The sequence below is a fragment of the Convolutriloba macropyga genome, chromosome 1 (genome assembly GCF_964194025.1).
Source record: "Convolutriloba macropyga chromosome 1, txConMacr16.3, whole genome shotgun sequence".
NCBI classification, from domain to species: domain Eukaryota; kingdom Metazoa; phylum Xenacoelomorpha; order Acoela; family Convolutidae; genus Convolutriloba; species Convolutriloba macropyga.
The window spans coordinates 59,364,107-59,385,116 of record NC_134468.1 but is presented as its reverse complement, the minus strand read 5'-3'; the positions used below and the strand labels follow the sequence as shown (position 1 = coordinate 59,385,116).

Genomic DNA, 21,010 nt, shown 5'->3' with positions numbered 1-21,010 from the left:
AAAAGTTGTTAACAATAGTACAGTTGATTGTTTTTAAAGAGAAAAAGTATTGTTGACTATTTTGAATTAATTGGTTTGGCTAAATATTTCAATATTTTTCATGGACAAACAGCAGTAGCAAGGCTGGTTTTGATTCAATTTTCGACGGTCACAATCCAAAAATAATTCGGATTGCAAGCAGTCGGATTTTCTTCTATCGAAAAATCGATTTTTTTATGTTAATTTAAATAAAAACAAATCAAATCAAACCTCAGAGTTGATAGGTCCAATTGGCTTCATAAGCGGTGCCAAATTATTGTATCTAGTTTCTTTACTCGAAAGTTTTTGATTGTTTTGATTTTTTGAAATGTTGATTTTTAAATAAACAATGGCTTATAGAACTTTGCAACTATTTTTCTCTTAATTTGGTCAACTTGAGCTTAGTGTCAGGAATGCTTCTTCTTCCTCTTCTTTCTATTGATTTAAAAATTAATCTTTTTTGCGCGTTAAGTAATGGTTTTCTGGCTGTGATACTGCTAGATTTCACTTTTTTTATTTTTAGGCATTGGCCCATTTTTCACGTTTTTCCCTCAGTTTTGTCACACTATCATAATTGAAAGTTTACATATTACATTATTGGCGTTCATAGTAAGGCACAATTGAACATATAAACATGGATTATGGTCATAACGGCTTCGACACCTTTTTCTCGAAGAATTAAACTAAATCTTTTTAATATTTGTCTTCAAGTTTAGTTTTTACTGTGTCTTTTCATTCCTATGAAATTTTCTGGAGTTTGACAGGTCTCAATTGTTTTTATGGAGAATTAAATGAGCCTGTATTCCGATTTGAGTAGATAGCTCATGACTTTGAAATTAATGATTTTCAATTTTGAACAGTATTGAACCGAGTGATGTAATACCAACTAGGTTATGCAAAATTGTTTTCTCCGGACTACTTCATTGCATTAATTCTCCGGACTACTTCATTGCAGAAATTAATTTAACTCTCCTGACAGGATACCTTCCAAATCAATTCCAACAAGGCGTTGTGAGGCCGCTCAAAAAGAAGTCTAACCGTGCTCCTGAATTTTTGTCGAGTTATCGCCCTGTTACAAATCTAAGATTACTGTTAAAAGTTGTTGAAAGAGTTGTTTTTGTGCTAATTAATTTGAAACTGGAATCTAAGAATCTCAGGAGTAAGTATCAGAGTGCATTTCGTTGCTCGCATTCAACGGAAACGGCTTTACTGAAAGTTTTTAATGATCTTCTTTGTTATCTGGACGAGTCGTGTTCCGTAATGTGTATTGGGTTAGACTTGTCGGCAGTAATTGATATAATTGATCATCAGTTTTTAAATGAGATTTTATCAAAAAGAATTGGTTTGCAATCATTTATGTTACTGTGTTATAAAATTATCTTTTGAATCGTTCGCAAAAAGTTATCATAAATGGATGTTTCTTCTGATAATGTTAAAGTTAAGACGGGTTTGCCACAAGGGTCGGTTCTTGGTCCTTTACTATTTTCATGTAACATGCTGCTTTAGAAGAAATGTTTGATAATTTTTTGAGCTCGATTCGACGTTGGTTCAGCAATGCAAAATTGAAATTGAATGCGGATAAGAGTGAGTATGTGATTATTCGGAAATGTAAAATTGCTAATCATGGTCTTTCAGGCTGCGAGAAGATGGTGATAACACCGAAAAAGTAAAATTCTAGGTTGTAATTTTGATTGTCAACTTACTCTGCAACGATAGATTAACTTTGTTTGTTCGAATTCATTTTATTATCTCCGTAATGTGTGGTCAATTCGAGATCAAGTTAAAACAACAGTCTTAATCGAGTTAAATAGAGTTTTAGTGTTATTGCCTGTTGAGTACTGTAATTCGCTTGATTAAGGTCTTCCAGTTTTTTATCCGCAAAACTTTTTTTAGCGAATAATGAACTCTGCCGCGCGTTTAATTTTTCGATTGTCAACTTTAACGCCAACCTCGTCGTACCTGATGCAGCTACACTGGTTGCCAATTAAGCAACGCATTGTGTTCAAAATCTTACTGTATGTGAATCTTTTTTTTATGTCAGCCCAGCAAACTCTCAATATAGTTATCGGATTTAACGAAGCAAAACACGATGGTTTAAGGTTCTAAATATTTTTAGAATTTATTTGTTCCAAATTTTCGCTCTAATTTTTGAAAACTTTCGTTCGCGCATGCCGTTGCACGTAATAAACTCTTTTTTTGAGTTGAAACTTATACCATCTGAAATTTTATTCATTTGATATCCAAACTTATCTGTTTTAATTTTCCTGCACTGTTGAGATTTTAAATGGTGCTTAGAACAATAATAATAAGAATATTTTTTAAAAAATAAAAAGAAAAGAAAACAATTTTTAAACTTTTGTTTGTTTTTGTTTGTTTGTTACGTAGTCTCGTTTATTACATATGACATTGTTCTCGTCAAAGATACTTGCAAGTGTGCAAAATCTAATGTTTTGAAAGATCTCGTTTTGAATTTGCTGGCTTCGACAAAGTTTTTTTTTGCAAAAAAGAAGTAAATTAATTGTCGGTTATTGTCTAATTTGACGCTCTTTTTGCAGACGTAAGAAATATTCTGAGTAATTACAGTTCTCAAGCGCTTTTTATGAACGAATAGACAAACCTATTTATAAATTTCCTTTTGCTGATGGCTTTCATGACTTTGAAAAAAACCTTTTTCGAAGAAAAACAAAAGTATTACTTAATTTTGCCCTTTTTTCTCGTTTTCGTCTACTTATTACCTATTAAAGTGAGCTCGCATACCACTTTATTGGCGTTCGAGGAAGGCTCAATCGAACATATTTTGAGGAACAAAATATGCTTTTACGGATTCGACATCGTTTTCTTGCAAGTTTCAATTGAACTTTTGTTTGTTGTCTTTATTTGTTGTTCTTTTTGTTACTGATTAAAAAATGAATGAAGTCAGGTCCTACTGCCCTCCTATAGAGGCGTATTTGATAAAAAACATGTTGGATATATTCAATTGCTATCTAATGGTTTCATTATTTGGAACTAATTGTTTTTAATTTTTTATGCCAGCTTTTTAGTTTTGCTGTTTTTGTTCTTTTTCGTCTAATTGCTAACAAGCATTTAATGGAGTGGTCCCATATTTTTTCAAGTGAGTCGGAAGCTGTTTTTGTTCAGTTTCAATTTTATCTGACGCTATTTTGACCTTGCTAATAAGTTTTGCTTTTTTAAAAAAAAAAATGGACATAAAGATTTGGATGTAATTAATGCTTGTCGTTATTGTCGCTTGATTTTGTTGTTCGTCTTGACTTGCTTTTTTAATAATGGCTGATATCATGAATCTAATGCGGCCTTTGTTTACTCTATTGAGTTATCTGCGATGGAGGCGATCTTTTACACATTTTTTTTTGAAAACGACTTGAATTTTTGGGGGTTTATTTCTGTTCCTTATTTGGTAGACCTTTTTGCCAAAAATGCGGATGAGCGGGGTCGGAATTTTATGTGAGAACGCACATTACCGGACATCGTTGTTGGCTTCAAAGACTTCATATACTATAAACAAAGCTGAGGCATTCTGAGCTCCAATTTTTTGTTCCTCGTCCACTTCTCTGTTGATTGAAAACAAAGGAAAGGTCGTGCTAGCTTCAGAACGCTTCAGCAGGAATCATAGAAAAATCGAACGGTGTCGTTTCCTCCACAAAACGGCTTACAACCAATTTTCGCTCTATAAAGCCAGTTTGATTAAATTTTGTTTTTGCTGCAACGCAATAGTTAAACCACCAAAATACCAGGTTAATCAGTCCTCTTAAAATAATATGCGACTCTAACGCCACTCTAACAAGAAGGCTGGGTGATGTGCGTTTGCTTATAATGTTCCGACCTCGCTCATCCACGTTTTCATTTAATTGTCTACAAGAGGAAGAGATGGAAAATTTCCAAAATCACATATCGTTCAACGAACAACTAAGTGAAAAATAAGGCTGGAATAGAAGGCAGATGAGACTCGCCATTAATGAGAGCACTATTCAAGACAAACCTGAAAATCAATTAATAGCAAACATTAATTACGACCAAAACTTGATGTCTATATTAAAAAGAAACACATAACAAAAAGAATAAGGAATCAGATAAAACCTGAATGCAACAAATTAACCTTTACTTCATTAGTGAAGATGTGAGCCCTGGCAATAATGAGACTCGGTAACGGTCGACAAATAAGAGTAAAATGGACAAAGTACAAGTATATGTTTTCATTTTTGAAAAGAACCAATTTTCAAACTGAGTTTAACCAATACGTATCAACTCGGCTCAATAAGAAGGGTAATTTCTGCTTCAAATGAAGCACTTAGGACTTGTAATTATACCTAATATGTCAGACGACAACAAAAATAAACGCAAAAACGAAAAGTATCAATTAAAAACAACAAGAAAGCGTTGTCGCAACCGCTAAAACCATAGGCTATTCATCACGAACCTAAAATATCTTAAGTTATGCTATTGAATCACTATAATAGTTTACTACACTGGCAAGGAAACAAAAAACTTAGAAATGTACAAATACTCAAAAATCACATTTTTTTTTAAAAAAATGCGTTGAACCAATGTGGCTGGCAATAAAGCAACAGTTGAAAAAAACCGATAAAAAGATTGGATGACGAGACTGAGGATGCGATTTTATTTTCGCAGAATGAGAATGCGACCTCTCAATATGGAGACAAAACTACAAAAATGACAGTAATTTGGTAAAAATGACAAATTTGAAATCTGCACTGATTTTTTAAACTAATTGTTTTCAAAAATTCAAGAAAAACCATAACCTTTTAACTTAAAACAAAAATTGATCAACTGGTAGTCACACAGGAGGCCTTTTGTGCTTTTTTTTTACTGATACTCAATCATAAAAGAACGAAAAAAGAAACAACAAATAATGGCATGCTTCAAATTTCAAAAAATTTATTGAAACCAGTGTTTTTGAGCTATTAAAACTAGACATTAAAAACCATTCAATTTTTTAAAATTACAAAAACTGTTTGAACTTATTGCTTTGATTGCTTTTTACTTTAAACGGCTTAGTTTTCTGAAAGATCTTTGTAAAAAAGACAAAAAGGAACCACACAAATTGAACAGTAACGAAAAACTCACGAAATTTTAAGGACCGTTTTTAAGCTATAAAGACATCAACCAAAAAACCTAATCAACACCGGAAATTTTGCTTAGAGCAACAGGTGGTTTATGAGCGCTGTCAATAATGAAGCTAAGTTCCGTGTGGAGGAAAAAGAGAATGAAATTTGGGATGGTCAAAGTTTTTCTTAAAAAAATTATTAATTGAATGTCATTAAAACGGTAAGATACAGACTGCAACCGGTGAATAGATTCAATTAATTATTCACAGAAATTTAAGGCCTTTGATTGTCAAGGATAAGCCATATAATGCGGAATGCCGTATAATGACATTAAGAGAACTACAATTAGAGCCAAATTTTGCGAGAGAACGCTTTCTCAACCGTTAAAACAAAAAATTATGCACTGAAATCTTTGAAGCGGTTTTTTTGCGCCTACTTGAAGTTTTTTTAGTTTGATACTTTGAAAAGAAAACAAATAACAACCTCAATTTCGGAATAAGAAAGTCATGAAACCATTGGTTGAATTAAAAATCACCGTAAAAAATGATTTTTTAAAAAAAATTCGCTGGGACAATAAACTACATGTGGACAGAAATAAGATAAAACTTGGCAAACTTCAAAACTCATCAGACATTTTTAAAAACAAAAACAATTGATTTCAAAGACATAAGAGGCAATACATAACAACTGAAGGCGTTTTATAGTTTCGCTTATAACTCGTAAAAAACAATTGGATCAATAAGACGGAGTCATGGGGCTGCCAAAAGAATGACAAATAAAAGCAAAACGAAAACTGAATTAAAGTTACGACCACACATTGTTAAAGCCATAAAAACTACGAGCTTCTTTTGCAGACACAATTCTTTTTTTGTGGCCCCGTTTTCTTTTAAATAGAGACTTTCATTAAGTGGGACGTGATTTTAAAATCACTTTTGTCAGTAAAAAAAAAGAAAATGAAATAAAATAATTGAAACAGACAGCACTTCAATAAAATCCGACTTATTGCTGATTATAAGAATCCAAGATGAGTCCAGACTTAGCACTGAAATGCAGCGCTTCCCACAAGAACAAATCAATATTCCATATGATGTTTCAAATAGCAACTGAAGTTTTTCAATAAACCAGAAATAAATGATTTGTTTTGTGTTAAACGCCAATAACTCCCTGTAAAAAACGAAAATCTGAGAAATCTTTTTTATTCCATATTCTACGTTGGACGGCTTTGTTATGATACCAGTCTCAATTCTCGATGAATTGTCGATCGGCCAAAATTGACCTGAACGAAAAAGCCATTGAGTATATAGTTCCTCCGCCCACAAAGAGGAGTAATTGGAAAAGAAATGTAAAATAATTTGTTTCTCCAGTTACGAGTAAGTTCATGACTGTGTGGACTCGGATAATTTTTTAAAATTTTATATCATTCCCTTGTTTATTTATGATAGCTTTCTCTAAGACTGGTGCTTCAAAAATTATTTGTCCGAGAAAAAGCAGAGAGATCTATTTGATTCCGTGATTACCGAAAACTTCAGTAAATTTTCTAATAGTAGAATGTTTGTTCCAAAATTTATAGAATTTGCAAATTTGAAATTCAGTGTTTTTCCATTTTACTCTGGCATACATATTAGATTAGCAGCAGAAAGCAATTATTAGCTAACGTTAGTGTTGTCTCAATTAATTTGCTGGAAAAACAAGAAATGAAATTTCAAAATACAGAGAAGACAAACTAAAAAATATAACCGACTAACGTCGGGTGAATTGCGCTCAAACGACCGGCAAGCGGTTGGCTTCGTCAGTACCTAGCCAGTATTTAGTGAGGATAGATTTAGCTTGATTGGAGGGGCCTGAGATTAGGGTAATAGACGATGACATCACGCCATATAACAGCCGCTGAAGTGCGGCATCAACAAAAGAATTAAGGAGAGAGAGAGAGAGAGATTAAACGTGAGCGAGAAGGAGAAGTAAAGAAAAACCAGCTAACACAGAGAGAGCGAGAGATTGCTATGAATTTTCCATGATGAGATTCGACTCTACAACTTAATACTTGTTAGTAACTAAATCATATAGAAAAAAACAAAGTGCAAAATTCCAAAGAAAAGTTTCCACATTTCGCAGTAAAGAGCATATTTGGAAACTTTTTTTGTCTCTGGATTTTTGTCATGATATCCATCTGCAAGACTTGAAAAGCTTCGTTGGTCAGTAATGATCGTTAAACTCAGAAAAAGACAGAAACATTCAAAAAATTTTAAAACAATTGCAAATTTCAACAAAATTTTGCAAAAACTTGTGAGAATAATATCTTCAGAACACCATTCTATTGTATCAAGAGATCATCTAGTATGCCTATTTCAAGCCTTAAACAGTTTCACTGGCTCATAAAGATCCGTACTCTTGGAACATGATATTAAATTTTCATAAATTTTTCAAATTAAAATTTATCAAAAAATTTCTAAAACTCGAGTCATTAAAATAATGATAACCATTCCATTAACTCTAGAAACTAAGCAGCAGCTTGGTATCAAACCTCAAAGGAGGCTTATTGGCTCTTGAGGCTGGTAAAACCTCAAAAAATGACAATTTCAAAAAACATGAAGATTGCCGAAAATTTTTCAAAAAATGCTAAAACTCGTTAATTGTTAAAATCTTCAAAAACACTCCGTTGCATCTAGAAATTATACAATAACTTGTTATCAAACTCAAAAGGAGGTTCCTTGGCTCTTGAGGCTAGATCAACCTGTAAAATGACAAAAATTGTCAAAAAACTTGAAAAAATTGCAAGTTTTATAAAAACAAATAGATAAAACTGTGATATTAAAAAATTGACAACCATTCCATTACCACTAAAAACTATGCAGCCACATATTATCAAAACCTTAAGCAGGTTTTCTGAAACTTGAGGTTAAAAATCCTGAATATTGACAATAAATTTTAAAAATAATTAAAAAATGCTATTTTTTTTCAAAAAATGCTAAAGTTCGTGATGTTAAAATCTTGAAAAAATTTCCATTACGTCTAAAAACTATACAATAACCTATCATCAAACCCTAGAGGAGGCTTCTTGGTTCTTGAGGCTGGATAAACCTAAAAACCGACAAAAATTTTCAAAAACCTTTCAAAGTTTTTTCAAAAAATTGCTAAAATTCGGAAAGTTGAAATGTTGAAACCATTCTATTACAACTAGAAACTGTGCAGTAACCTATTATCAAACCATAGAGTGGGTTTTTGACATCTAGGGTTGATATAACTCAAAAATTTTACAAAAAAGGCAAGAATTTTCAAAAAGCATGAAAAAAATTGTGAAAATTAGTGTAAACTTGCGTGTTTTTAGCAACCGGTTGTTCGTCAGTAACTAGCCAGGGGGAGGTGCCGATGGGGGTGGCAACAGTCGGGTGGGGGGCAATAGCGCTTTAGGGGGGTTGGGACGATAGTGGGGGGGGTCTTCAACCTCTAAGAACCGCTCTTCACACCATAATTATAATTCTCCAAAACAGTTTGAGCTGAAACAGAGCTCAAAGGCTCTAACAACACTTAATGGCCTCTGGGCGCTACCTTTTTATCCCGTTTTTGAGGACGAAAAATGAAAAGCGTCAGACGAAAAATCAGTCAAGCGAAAAATCGCATAAAAAGAAGACCGACAGGACTAATATAATTGCTACAAACTTCGTTTGAGAGCAATTAATTAGATAAACTAATGATGATTTTGTTGTATACATTTAAAAAAATGGATAATTTTGCAATAAATTGGGAGAGATCCTAATGCATTGTGAAAAAAAACTGTCATTTAAATTTTTGTACTTTTGACAATGTTCACGGCTTTTGCTGTCTCCCGTTGCTTGCAAGTTGCTAATTTCCGAAAACCAAGTCAAAGATGTTGCTATCATTTCTATGTTTTCAGTGACCTGTTAAACTTGCAATGAAACAATTTCAGAATCGTGCATCTCATTTAATGAGATAGCTCAAAGCCATTAGTGCAGTACTTTTAATTAGTGTCTTTGATTAATGTCCTTGATTAGTATCTTTGATCTGTGCCCAGCTTCAGTTGATTTTTATTTGCCCGATATGAACTGTAACCGATACTTTAATAAACTCGTACACAGGGGAGCAGTGCTCTATATTTCACTTATTACAAAATATAGATGATTTCGGTGTCCGTTAATAAAACAAAACAACCAGAACTTTCCGATGTCGACGTCTTCTAAAGAATCTGGAAAAAGGTGTTATAAGTTTCAGAATTCTGGAAAAATTATGTTTGTTTTCATTAATTTTTTTATCTGGCTTAGGAGAGTTCATTTGGACTTGGTCTGTCCCGAAAGCACGACCATAAAGCTTTTTTATGCAGGAGGAAGCAAAAAAGTTTAAAAACTACTTTGTATCTTATCATTTGTTGGGTTTCCAAGATATTGCAAAGAAAGCGTACCGGAAAATTTCCAATGACTTTGCGAGCCCTACAACAGCCTAGTTTTGTTTAAGGTATAAAATAAACTTTGTTTAAGGTATAAAATAATCTTTCTAAAATAAACAAGGCATTGAAAGTGTTGTAGGTGAGCAATTTTGATTGACTTAAAGATATCATTGTATAGATACGGTCTCGTTTTTTTCTCAAAAATCATTAGTGAAGATCATCAGTGTCTGCTGGCTAATGGATTGTTGTAATCATCATATATGATTTCAGGCACATTGGTTGATTGAGTTACGTGACCAGTGCGACGTTTTCCGGTCTAACGAATCGCAATTCCTGGTAATTTTAACGGTAAATTTCCTTCTTTTCGCGGTGGAGTAATTACCGGGAATCTCACCAAGAGTGATCATTCTTCGCAATTTTTGACCATTTCTCGACAAGGTTTCCAGGATTTACGGGATCATTCCCTCAAATTATCAAAATTTTGGATACGTTTTGCGAATTTATCAGCAAATTCGGGGCATTTCCAAATGTGGGGAAAAAAGAAAGCTCACCGAAAGAGACCACGAAATATGGGTTTTGGTCAGTTTTTCGAGTGTTTCTATTTTTTTAAATTTGCTACACACTAAATAAAGTTCAGGTAAATTTACCTGAAAAAATACCTTAACTTACCTGAAACGTTCAGGTAGTTTTGCCTTAACTTAACTTACCTTAACTTACCTCAACTTTACTTGAAAATTACCTGAAAAATTAAGGGAGCACCACCTGAACTTCTACTTGAACATTCCTTAAATTTACCTGAAAAACACACCTGAACAGTTAAGGTAAAATTACCTAAACTTACCTGAAAAACGCGCAAAAATTACCTTAAAATTTAAGGTAAAAATACCTGAATAAATACATGAAATTTAATTTAAAAATACCTTAAATTTAACCTGAACTTTTAAGGTAAATTATATTAGGTAAGATAAATTTACCTTAAAAATTAAGGTAAAAATTTAAGGTGTTTTATTTACCTGAACTTTTTTTAGTGTGTAGCTTCTCAATTTGTAATTTATTATGAGGATAATATTTGTTTCCAATGCAACCTGTTAAAAAAGGTCTTTCTGATTTTATTGCATCATTTTGTGTCTCGTTTCAGCGAAGTTCTTATTTAATTTTAGACGTCCTAGTTTAGTGGGCATATAATTTTCACATCCTCAGTCACACAGTTTGTTTTAAAAAATGGATAATTTCGCAATAAATTGGGAGAGATCCTAATGCATTGTGATAAAAATTGTCATTTAAATTTTTGTACTTTTGACAATGTTCACGGCTTTTGCTGTCTCCCGTTGCTTGCAAGTTGCTAATTTCCGAAAACCAAGTCAAAGATTTTGCTATCATTTCTATGTTTTCAGTGACGTGTTAAACTTGCAATGAAACAATTTCAGAATCGTGCATCTCATTTAATGAGATGGCTCAAAGCCATTATTGCAGTACTTTTATTTAGTGTCTTTGATTAATGTCCTTGATTAGTATCTTTGATCTGTGCCCAGCTTCAGTTGGTTTTTATTTGCCCGATATGAACTGTAACCGATACTTTAATAAACTCGTACACAGGGGAGCAGTGCTCTATATTTCACTTATTACAAAATATAGATGATTTCGGTGTCCGTTAATAAAACAAAACAACCAGAACTTTCCGATGTCGACGTCTTCTAAAGAACCTGGAAAAAGGTGTTATAAGTTTCAGAATTCTGGAAAAATTATGTTTGTTTTCATTAATTTTTTTTATCTGGCTTAGAGTTCATTTGGGCTTGGTCTGTCCCGAAAGCACGACCATAAAGCTTTTTTATGCAGGAGGAAGCAAAAAAGTTTAAAAACTACTTTGTATCTTATCATTTGTTGGGTATCCAAGATATTGCAAAGAAAGCGTACCGGAAAATTTCCAATGACTTTGCGAGCCCTACAACAGCCTAGTTTTGTTTAAGGTATAAAATAAACTTTGTTTAAGGTATAAAATAATCCTTCTAAAATAAACAAGGCATTGAAAGTGTTGTAGGTGAGCAATTTTGATTGACTTAAAGATATCATTGTATAGATACGGTCTCGTTTTTTTCTCAAAAATTATTAGTGAAGATCATCAGTGTCTGCTGGCTAATGGTGGATTGTTGTAATCATCATATATGATTTCAGGCACATTAGTTGATTGAGTTACGTGACCAATGCGACGTTTTCTGGTCTAACGAATCGCAATTCCTGGTAATTTTAACTGTAAATTTCTTCTTTTCGCGGTGGAGTAATTACCGGGAGTCTCACCAAGAGTGATCATTCTTCGCAATTTTTGACTATTTCTCGACAAGGTTTCCAGGATTTACGGGATCATTCCCTCAAATTATCAAAATTTTGGATACGTTTTGCGAATTTATCAGCAAATTCGGGGCATTTGCAAATGTGGGGAAAAAAGAAAGCTCACCGAAAGAGACCACGAAATATGGGTTTTGGTCAGTTTTTCCAGTGTTTCTATTTTCTAAATTTGATACACACTAAATAAAGTTCAGGTAAATTTACCTGAAAAAATACCTTAACTTACCTGAAACGTTCAGGTAGTTTTGCCTTAACTTAACTTACCTTAACTTACCTTAACTTACCTCAACTTTACTTGAAAATTACCTGAAAAAATAAGGGGGCACCACCTGAACTTTTATTTGAACATTCCTTAAATTTACCTGAAAAACACACCTGAACAGTTAAGGTAAAATTACTTAAACTTACCTGAAAAACGCGCAAAAATTACCTTAAAATTTAAGGTAAAAATACCTGAATAAATACATGAAATTTAATTTAAAAATACCTTAAATTTAACCTGAACTTTTAAGGTAAATTATATTAGGTAAGATAAATTTACCTTAAAAATTAAGGTAAAAATTTAAGGTGTTTTATTTACCTGAACTTTTTTTAGTGTGTAGCTTCTCAATTTGTAATTTATTATGAGGATAATATTTGTTTCCAATGCAACCTGTTAAAAAAGGTCTTTCTGATTTTATTGCATCATTTTGTGTCTCGTTTCAGCGAAGTTCTTATTTAATTTTAGACGTCCTAGTTTAGTGGGCATATAATTTTCACATCCTCAGTCACACAGTTTATTTTAAAAAATGGATAATTTCGCAATAAATTGGGAGAGATCCTAATGCATTGTGATAAAAATTGTCATTTAAATTTTTGTACTTTTGACAATGTTCACGGCTTTTGCTGTCTCCCGTTGCTTGCAAGTTGCTAATTTCCGAAAACCAAGTCAAAGATTTTGCTATCATTTCTATGTTTTCAGTGACGTGTTAAACTTGCAATGAAACAATTTCAGAATCGTGCATCTCATTTAATGAGATGGCTCAAAGCCATTATTGCAGTACTTTTATTTAGTGTCTTTGATTAATGTCCTTGATTAGTATCTTTGATCTGTGCCCAGCTTCAGTTGGTTTTTATTTGCCCGATATGAACTGTAACCGATACTTTAATAAACTCGTACACAGGGGAGCAGTGCTCTATATTTCACTTATTACAAAATATAGATGATTTCGGTGTCCGTTAATAAAACAAAACAACCAGCACTTTCCGATGTCGACGTCTTCTAAAGAACCTGGAAAAAGGTGTTATAAGTTTCAGAATTCTGGAAAAATTATGTTTGTTTTCATTAATTTTTTTTATCTGGCTTAGAGTTCATTTGGGCTTGGTCTGTCCCGAAAGCACGACCATAAAGCTTTTTTATGCAGGAGGAAGCAAAAAAGTTTAAAAACTACTTTGTATCTTATCATTTGTTGGGTATCCAAGATATTGCAAAGAAAGCGTACCGGAAAATTTCCAATGACTTTGCGAGCCCTACAACAGCCTAGTTTTGTTTAAGGTATAAAATAAACTTTGTTTAAGGTATAAAATAATCCTTCTAAAATAAACAAGGCATTGAAAGTGTTGTAGGTGAGCAATTTTGATTGACTTAAAGATATCATTGTATAGATACGGTCTCGTTTTTTTCTCAAAAATTATTAGTGAAGATCATCAGTGTCTGCTGGCTAATGGTGGATTGTTGTAATCATCATATATGATTTCAGGCACATTAGTTGATTGAGTTACGTGACCAATGCGACGTTTTCTGGTCTAACGAATCGCAATTCCTGGTAATTTTAACTGTAAATTTCTTCTTTTCGCGGTGGAGTAATTACCGGGAGTCTCACCAAGAGTGATCATTCTTCGCAATTTTTGACTATTTCTCGACAAGGTTTCCAGGATTTACGGGATCATTCCCTCAAATTATCAAAATTTTGGATACGTTTTGCGAATTTATCAGCAAATTCGGGGCATTTGCAAATGTGGGGAAAAAAGAAAGCTCACCGAAAGAGACCACGAAATATGGGTTTTGGTCAGTTTTTCCAGTGTTTCTATTTTCTAAATTTGATACACACTAAATAAAGTTCAGGTAAATTTACCTGAAAAAATACCTTAACTTACCTGAAACGTTCAGGTAGTTTTGCCTTAACTTAACTTACCTTAACTTACCTTAACTTACCTCAACTTTACTTGAAAATTACCTGAAAAAATAAGGGGGCACCACCTGAACTTTTATTTGAACATTCCTTAAATTTACCTGAAAAACACACCTGAACAGTTAAGGTAAAATTACTTAAACTTACCTGAAAAACGCGCAAAAATTACCTTAAAAATTAAGGTAAAAATACCTGAATAGACACATGAAATTTACCTTAAAAATACCTTAAATTTAACCTGAACTTTTAAGGTAAATTATATTGGGTAAGGTAAATTTACCTTAAAAATTAAGGTAAAAATTTAAGGTGTTTTATTTACCTGAAGTTTTTTTAGTGTGTAGCTTCTCAATTTGTAATTTATTATGAGGATAATATTTGTTTCCAATGCAACCTGTTAAAAAAGGTCTTTCTGATTTTATTGCATCATTTTGTGTCTCGTTTCAGCGAAGTTCTTATTTAATTTTAGACGTCCTAGTTTAGTGGGCATATAATTTTCACATCCTCAGTCAGACAGTTTATTTTAAAAAATGGATAATTTCGCAATAAATTGGGAGAGATCCTAATGCATTGTGATAAAAATTGTCATTTAAATTTTTGTACTTTTGACAATGTTCACGGCTTTTGCTGTCTCCCGTTGCTTGCAAGTTGCTAATTTCCGAAAACCAAGTCAAAGATGTTGCTATCATTTCTATGTTTTCAGTGACCTGTTAAACTTGCAATGAAACAATTTCAGAATCGTGCATCTCATTTAATGAGATAGCTCAAAGCCATTAGTGCAGTACTTTTAATTAGTGTCTTTGATTAATGTCCTTGATTAGTATCTTTGATCTGTGCCCAGCTTCAGTTGGTTTTTATTTGCCCGATATGAACTGTAACCGATACTTTAATAAACTCGTACACAGGGGACCAGTGCTCTATATTTCACTTATTACAAAATATAGATGATTTCGGTGTCCGTTAATAAAACAAAACAACCAGAACTTTCCGATGTCGACGTCTTCTAAAGAATCTGGAAAAAGGTGTTATAAGTTTCAGAATTCTGGAAAAATTATGTTTGTTTTCATTAATTTTTTTATCTGGCTTAGGAGAGTTCATTTGGGCTTGGTCTGTCCCGAAAGCACTACCATAAAGCTTTTTTATGCAGGAGGAAGCAAAAAAGTTTAAAAACTACTTTGTATCTTATCATTTGTTGGGTTTCCAAGATATTGCAAAGAAAGAGTACCGGAAAATTTCCAATGACTTTGCGAGCCCTACAACAGCCTAGTTTTGTTTAAGGAATAAAATAATCTTTGTTTAAGGTATAAAATAATCTTTCTAAAATAAACAAGGCATTGAAAGTGTTGTAGGTGAGCAATTTTGATTGACTTAAAGATATCATTGTATAGATACGGTCTCGTTTTTTTCTCAAAAATCATTAGTGAAGATCATCAGTGTCTGCTGGCTAATGGTGGATTGTTGTAATCATCATATATGATTTCAGGCACATTAGTTGATTGAGTTACGTGACCAATGCGACGTTTTCCGGTCTAACGAATCGCAATTCCTGGTAATTTTAACGGTAAATTTCCTTCTTTTCGCGGTGGAGTAATTACCGGGAATCTCACCAAGAGTGATCATTCTTCGCAATTTTTGACTATTTCTCGACAAGGTTTCCAGGATTTACGGGATCATTCCCTCAAATTATCAAAATTTTGGATACGTTTTGCGAATTTATCAGCAAATTCGGGGCATTTCCAAATAAGGGGAAAAAAGAAAGCTCACCGAAAGAGACCACGAAATATGGGTTTTGGTCAGTTTTTTGAGTGTTTCTATTTTTTAAATTTGATACACACTAAATAAAGTTCAGGTAAATTTACCTGAAAAAATACCTTAACTTACCTGAAACGTTCAGGTAGTTTTGCCTTAACTTACCTTAACTTACCTCAACTTTACTTGAAAATTACCTGAAAAATTAAGGGGGCACCACCTGAACTTTTACTTGAACATTCCTTAAATTTACCTGAAAAACACACCTGAACAGTTAAGGTAAAATTACCTAAACTTACCTGAAAAACGCGCAAAAATTACCTTAAAATTTAAGGTAAAAATACCTGAATAAACACATGAAATTTACCTTAAAAATACCTTAAATTTAACCTGAACTTTTAAGGTAAATTATATTAGGTAAGATAAATTTACCTTAAAAATTAAGGTAAAAATTTAAAGTGTTTTATTTACCTGAACTTTTTTTAGTGTGTAGCTTCTCAATTTGTAATTTATTAAGAGGATAATATTTGTTTCCAATGCAACCTGTTAAAAAAGGTCTTTCTGATTTTATTGCACCATTTTGTGTCTCGTTTCAGCGAAGTTCTTATTTAATTTTAGACGTCCTAGCTTAGTGGGCATATAATTTTCACATCCTCAGTCACAGTTTATTTTAAAAAATGGTATAGTGCGATATAACAACACATATTTTGTAAGTGGTTGTCATAAAAAATTACTGGGAAGAGGGGGTTCGTATGAAACAGAATATCATAAAAACAAAAACTGAATATCACAGAAACACAGAATATCACAGAAACACAAAAATCTTGTTTTTAAACTTCAATTTCTCTCGGCGATATTTTTGGCTTAGCTTAGATTTTAAGCTTGCATCGGACCATTATATGCGAGATATTTTAACAAAATTTGGTTGGGTTGGAACGCGATGTGGGACTTAGCATCACAACTCTTTTTTTAACAAAGAATTTCAATTTTGCTCAGTTACTGTGGCGTGGGACAATGACAGTTGTCGTGATGAGGGGGCGTATATCCACAATTTGGTGTCTGAAAAGCTCAGGGAACTGAAGTGTAATCCGCAGATGCTCTGGATTGTGAGTGAGTCTATACAGCTCTGCTCCAACACTGTTCCACATATCCTCCCTGCGCACTATGACAGTAAGCATCACTCAATTGCTTTTATATCCTAGTCTAGGGCCCATATGAAGAGACTGATGAGGTTGAGGTGGGAGCTAAATTCGTTACTTTAATAACACACCCCAGTACAACACCAGTCTTTGCATCGGCAACCCATGGTCTTTCTTCATACCCAATATCGTTCGCAAATGGGCTTTTCATACCCTCAAAGAATGTCAGTCAATAGACGATTGCTAGTTTTCCCATTATAGCTCCAAATTATGGCATACTTATGGTAATGGTGGGTCTAATCCGTTATATGCTCAGTAATCTGGGAACTGAACAGGTTCTTTTAAATTGAACAGCTCAGCTTAGGCAATACGGGGAATTTTTGTCAGTTGACATATGCTTCGCCAATGTTTTTGGAAAACATCAGAGCTGGTAGTTGGTGACTTTGAGAAATTTAATCTTTTTAATTCGTTTTTCAGTTCAGATTTCAAAGTTAGTTCAAGTGGATCGTAGCTTTCACTTAGAAAATTTCTGCTTCACAAGTGACAAAAATTTCAGATTGTTAAACAATATTCCAAACAAATCAGCTATTGGTATAGTCTTCAATTCCCGTGGACAAAAGGTGTGCTCAGCACAATTGTCACCCTTGATCATGTTTTTCTTAAGAATTATTAGAACTCAGCATCGTCCTTCCCAATAAAAAATCTATGTTGTTACTTCGCTTCACAAAATTTGCTATATTTCCGATGTGACAAAATATAAAACTATTATCATTGTGCAGAAAATTTCATTTGTTTTTCAGCCTTTAATTTTTGACATCGTTTGCTACAGTGTCTATAACAAAATTAAAATTGAAGAAGACGGCTTCATGAAGCACCGCAGCGTCTTTTAATTGATTCAGAAACATGGACCAAGTCTATGCAGCTTAGGATACACTTGAGGAAAGCTTGGGGGATTATTGTGATTATTTCGCCTCACTCTCGCATGGGATACTACTGCAAAATCTCTTGGCGCTTCTCCAATCCCTTTTTATTGGTGAAAAGCAGTTTGTCAAAATTGAATAAAAGTTGCAGATGATCCGTGACATCGAGCGTTCCTGAAGATAGCGAGCTGGGTTCATTTTTTGTGTTCGGCTGTGAATGTTGAACTCAGCATTGCAAAGAGTACTAAAACGTTTTGAGTTTTTAATTCTGGGTGTTCCAATTTGAATTACTATTTGTAGAGGAAAATTTTGCATACGTATATTTCGTCATAAGTTATAGAAAGGGGCTCATCGGCGTGTTGTTCCTCAAATTCTGCCTAGAAAAAAGTGTAAAAATTTCCATATCGCGGTCTCAGTGAATTTCGTGCCTTATACAACAGAAAAATAATAACTGCTTGAGTCTATTGAACGTGTAGCCGGTTGGTATTCGACTAATATCAACGGACATGCTCCCCTCTATGAAGTAAGTAAACTGTTTTTATTCCAAGCTCAGTGAAACTTTTATTCGCTCCTCAACGCGAACTCATCAGTATGAAATTTGAGATTGATGAAAACGTTATGAATCACTCTCAACTGGCCGCGAACCATCTGATGCCATTGAATATTATTGGTTTTGACATGCCTAAACGTCAGTTTAATTATGCAAACGATAAGTTGTTACCCACTCAATTTGAACACTTTGCAGTGCAAGCTCTTCTTCTTTTTTTCTAAAATCCTGATCTTCTTTTTGCAGGACTTAGTTACTATCTATTTTTTTGCTTTTTAAAACTTTTTGTTAAGTTTAAATTCTTTTTAGCATTCTCTGTTTGTTCTATAAATTCTTCTCTAATAAGGAATCACACTCAGAATAGTTAATGGCATGATAGCCGTATTGCTTAGAAAATTGGTAGCACACACGCTGATATACTACTATCTAGGTCAATGTATGGAATCAGTCATAATTGAATGTTCATCCGTGAAGATTCCTCCCTAAAATGATTATTGACTCTTTAATAAGGTTTTATCTCTATCAATTAGCAGTATTTTTTTACAATTAACTGCTTTTCCATTTTTCTGCATCGTTTAATCGCTATATCGCCTTATGTCCCACTTGTGTTTAGGCATTGAATTTTTAGGCAGGTACATGTCTGTGCTCCAATCGGTAACAATTGATTAAATTCCCAAAATGCAAAAATACCCAATATGCCGCAATGGCCTGTGCCATATTACCCATTTTGTATACTCTTGATTTATTTGTACAATAATTGGATCTTGATTCTGAAGTTGATATTTAAAACTTTGTTTTTAATAAGACTTAGGAATTTTGGGTATTTTGGCACACCGAGTAATTTGGCAGTGGTTATTTTGTCCTGAAACCATTCAAATGCATCGCTTAAGCTCTTTCCGTATTTTTTAAGTGAGGGCTTGTTAGTCGCGACCACTCTCTATGAAAGTATGTTTGCTTCGGTATGTTCGCAGTATACGCTGATAATGCGCCTTCATTTACTTAGATGAACTGAGCCCACTGTCAAGCGAAGAAACGACCGACATCGAGGAGCCGGTGGAAACCGAAGAGGACCTTGTTTCACAAAATCCCCTTGATGCAATCATTACGTCATCCTCGACATCAACAGACATCTATTCGAACTGGGGTTGCAAGAAAACCCTCCTGGACTGCATGTCCGAGTCAATTGCAGAACAAAATACGCGAGAGGCAATTGAGGTTGACAAAATTGTGAAACAAATGCAACACAATGTCAGTTTGTCACCCGATGAGTTCATGTTTGAAACTGTTCGCCACTCAGTGATGGACAAAAAGGATTTCCTTATGCGAGTGTAATTTAGTTTGTTCTATAGTTCATTCATACTTAATCATATCAAGTTAAACTACATACATCTACTTATTGTGGTTTGTGAGCTTTAAAGTTTTTGTTCCACTTAAATTAATGAAATCCTTATAAATTGAGAAAATTGAGTTTTGTTAGCATTTTTCATCTGGTTTTTCTGGGCATTTTAATTATGCGAGCAGGAATTAGGTTTTCAGTTGTTAGCACTATTTAGTTTTAGAGCATCGGGTTGTTTTCTAAGAAATTTTGCTAGCATGAGAATTTGTTTTCTTGAATTTTTGTCTCTACAGCTGCTCGCTGCGCTAAATTAAAAGTCTTAATAATATTTATCTACAACACACAAACAAGAGAGGTACATCAATAGCGATGGAGGAGCTAGAGAATGTCTGAAGTTAGATGGACAGAATTAATTCATTAGAACGTTAATTTTTTTCGGTGTTTTTGATATTACTAACAACCTTTAGCGGTCTTTTTTAAATAGATGATTGCAAAAAATTATTTCAAATTTAATATTAGTAAAGATATAGTCTATACTTGTTCCTGACTCTATATCGGTGACACTTTCTTTAAACCTGTCGAAGTAATCTAAAGATAAATCCTTTAAAAAACTGAGTTGCATTGTTTGTTAGCATTACAGTTTTTTCCCCTAAATTGACTCCTAATCATTTGACACAAAAAACTTTAATTTTTGGGACAAAAGTTTCTACTATGAAAATAAGCAACATCGAGTTTTTTTCGTTTTCTAAAACCCCAATATAGCCCCCCCCCCCCCCCCCCCACAAGCTTGGTGGTCAGAATTACTTGACCAATCCTAGAACTGTACCATAATCGCGGCGATAATTTCATGAGAACAGCAGTTTTAGTATGTATAAAATCGGTGCACAGGTTGTTTTTCCTTTGATAGCAAGTACAGTGTTCAATTGAATTTTTTTAATGGACAACTAATTTTTAACGTTATGGTGTCAGCTCAAAAAGGTTGAAAAGAACAAAAGAAGAAAATTTCGGATCTTTTCGGTCTGTGCCCCCAGTACGTTATGCGCACCCCCCCCCCCCCTTTACAGAGCACGTGCCATTACATAGTAAATCATATCATTGTGCAAAAATAAAGCGCTGTCGTATGGGGTTGCGAATATTATATGCGTGCACTAAGCAGGGGGAGGGGCACAAGCAGGAAAGATCCAAACTTTCCTATGTGATGATGGCGGCAGATTTAATGTGAAAGCAATTCATATAAAAGCTGCTGATTTTGGTGGTACCAGTAGTTTTTTATCGCGGTTTTTTAAACCAGTTTTAATTGGGTTGGG

The 21,010-nt window shown here is 33.6% G+C and overlaps 1 protein-coding gene across 1 annotated transcript in view; it reads left to right on the top strand.

The window, feature by feature from the left end:
• The window catches only part of LOC142350228 (uncharacterized), a 30,102-nt gene extending 10,256 nt beyond the window's left edge, over positions 1-19,846 (top strand). Inside the window, exons 3-4 of the mRNA XM_075401992.1 lie at positions 16,758-16,931; positions 19,371-19,846. Of these exons, the coding sequence (XP_075258107.1) occupies positions 16,758-16,931; positions 19,371-19,699 (503 nt within the window). The 3' untranslated portion in view covers positions 19,700-19,846. The remainder of the gene's footprint in view (positions 1-16,757; positions 16,932-19,370) is intronic.
• The last annotated feature ends 1,164 nt before the right edge of the window (positions 19,847-21,010 follow it).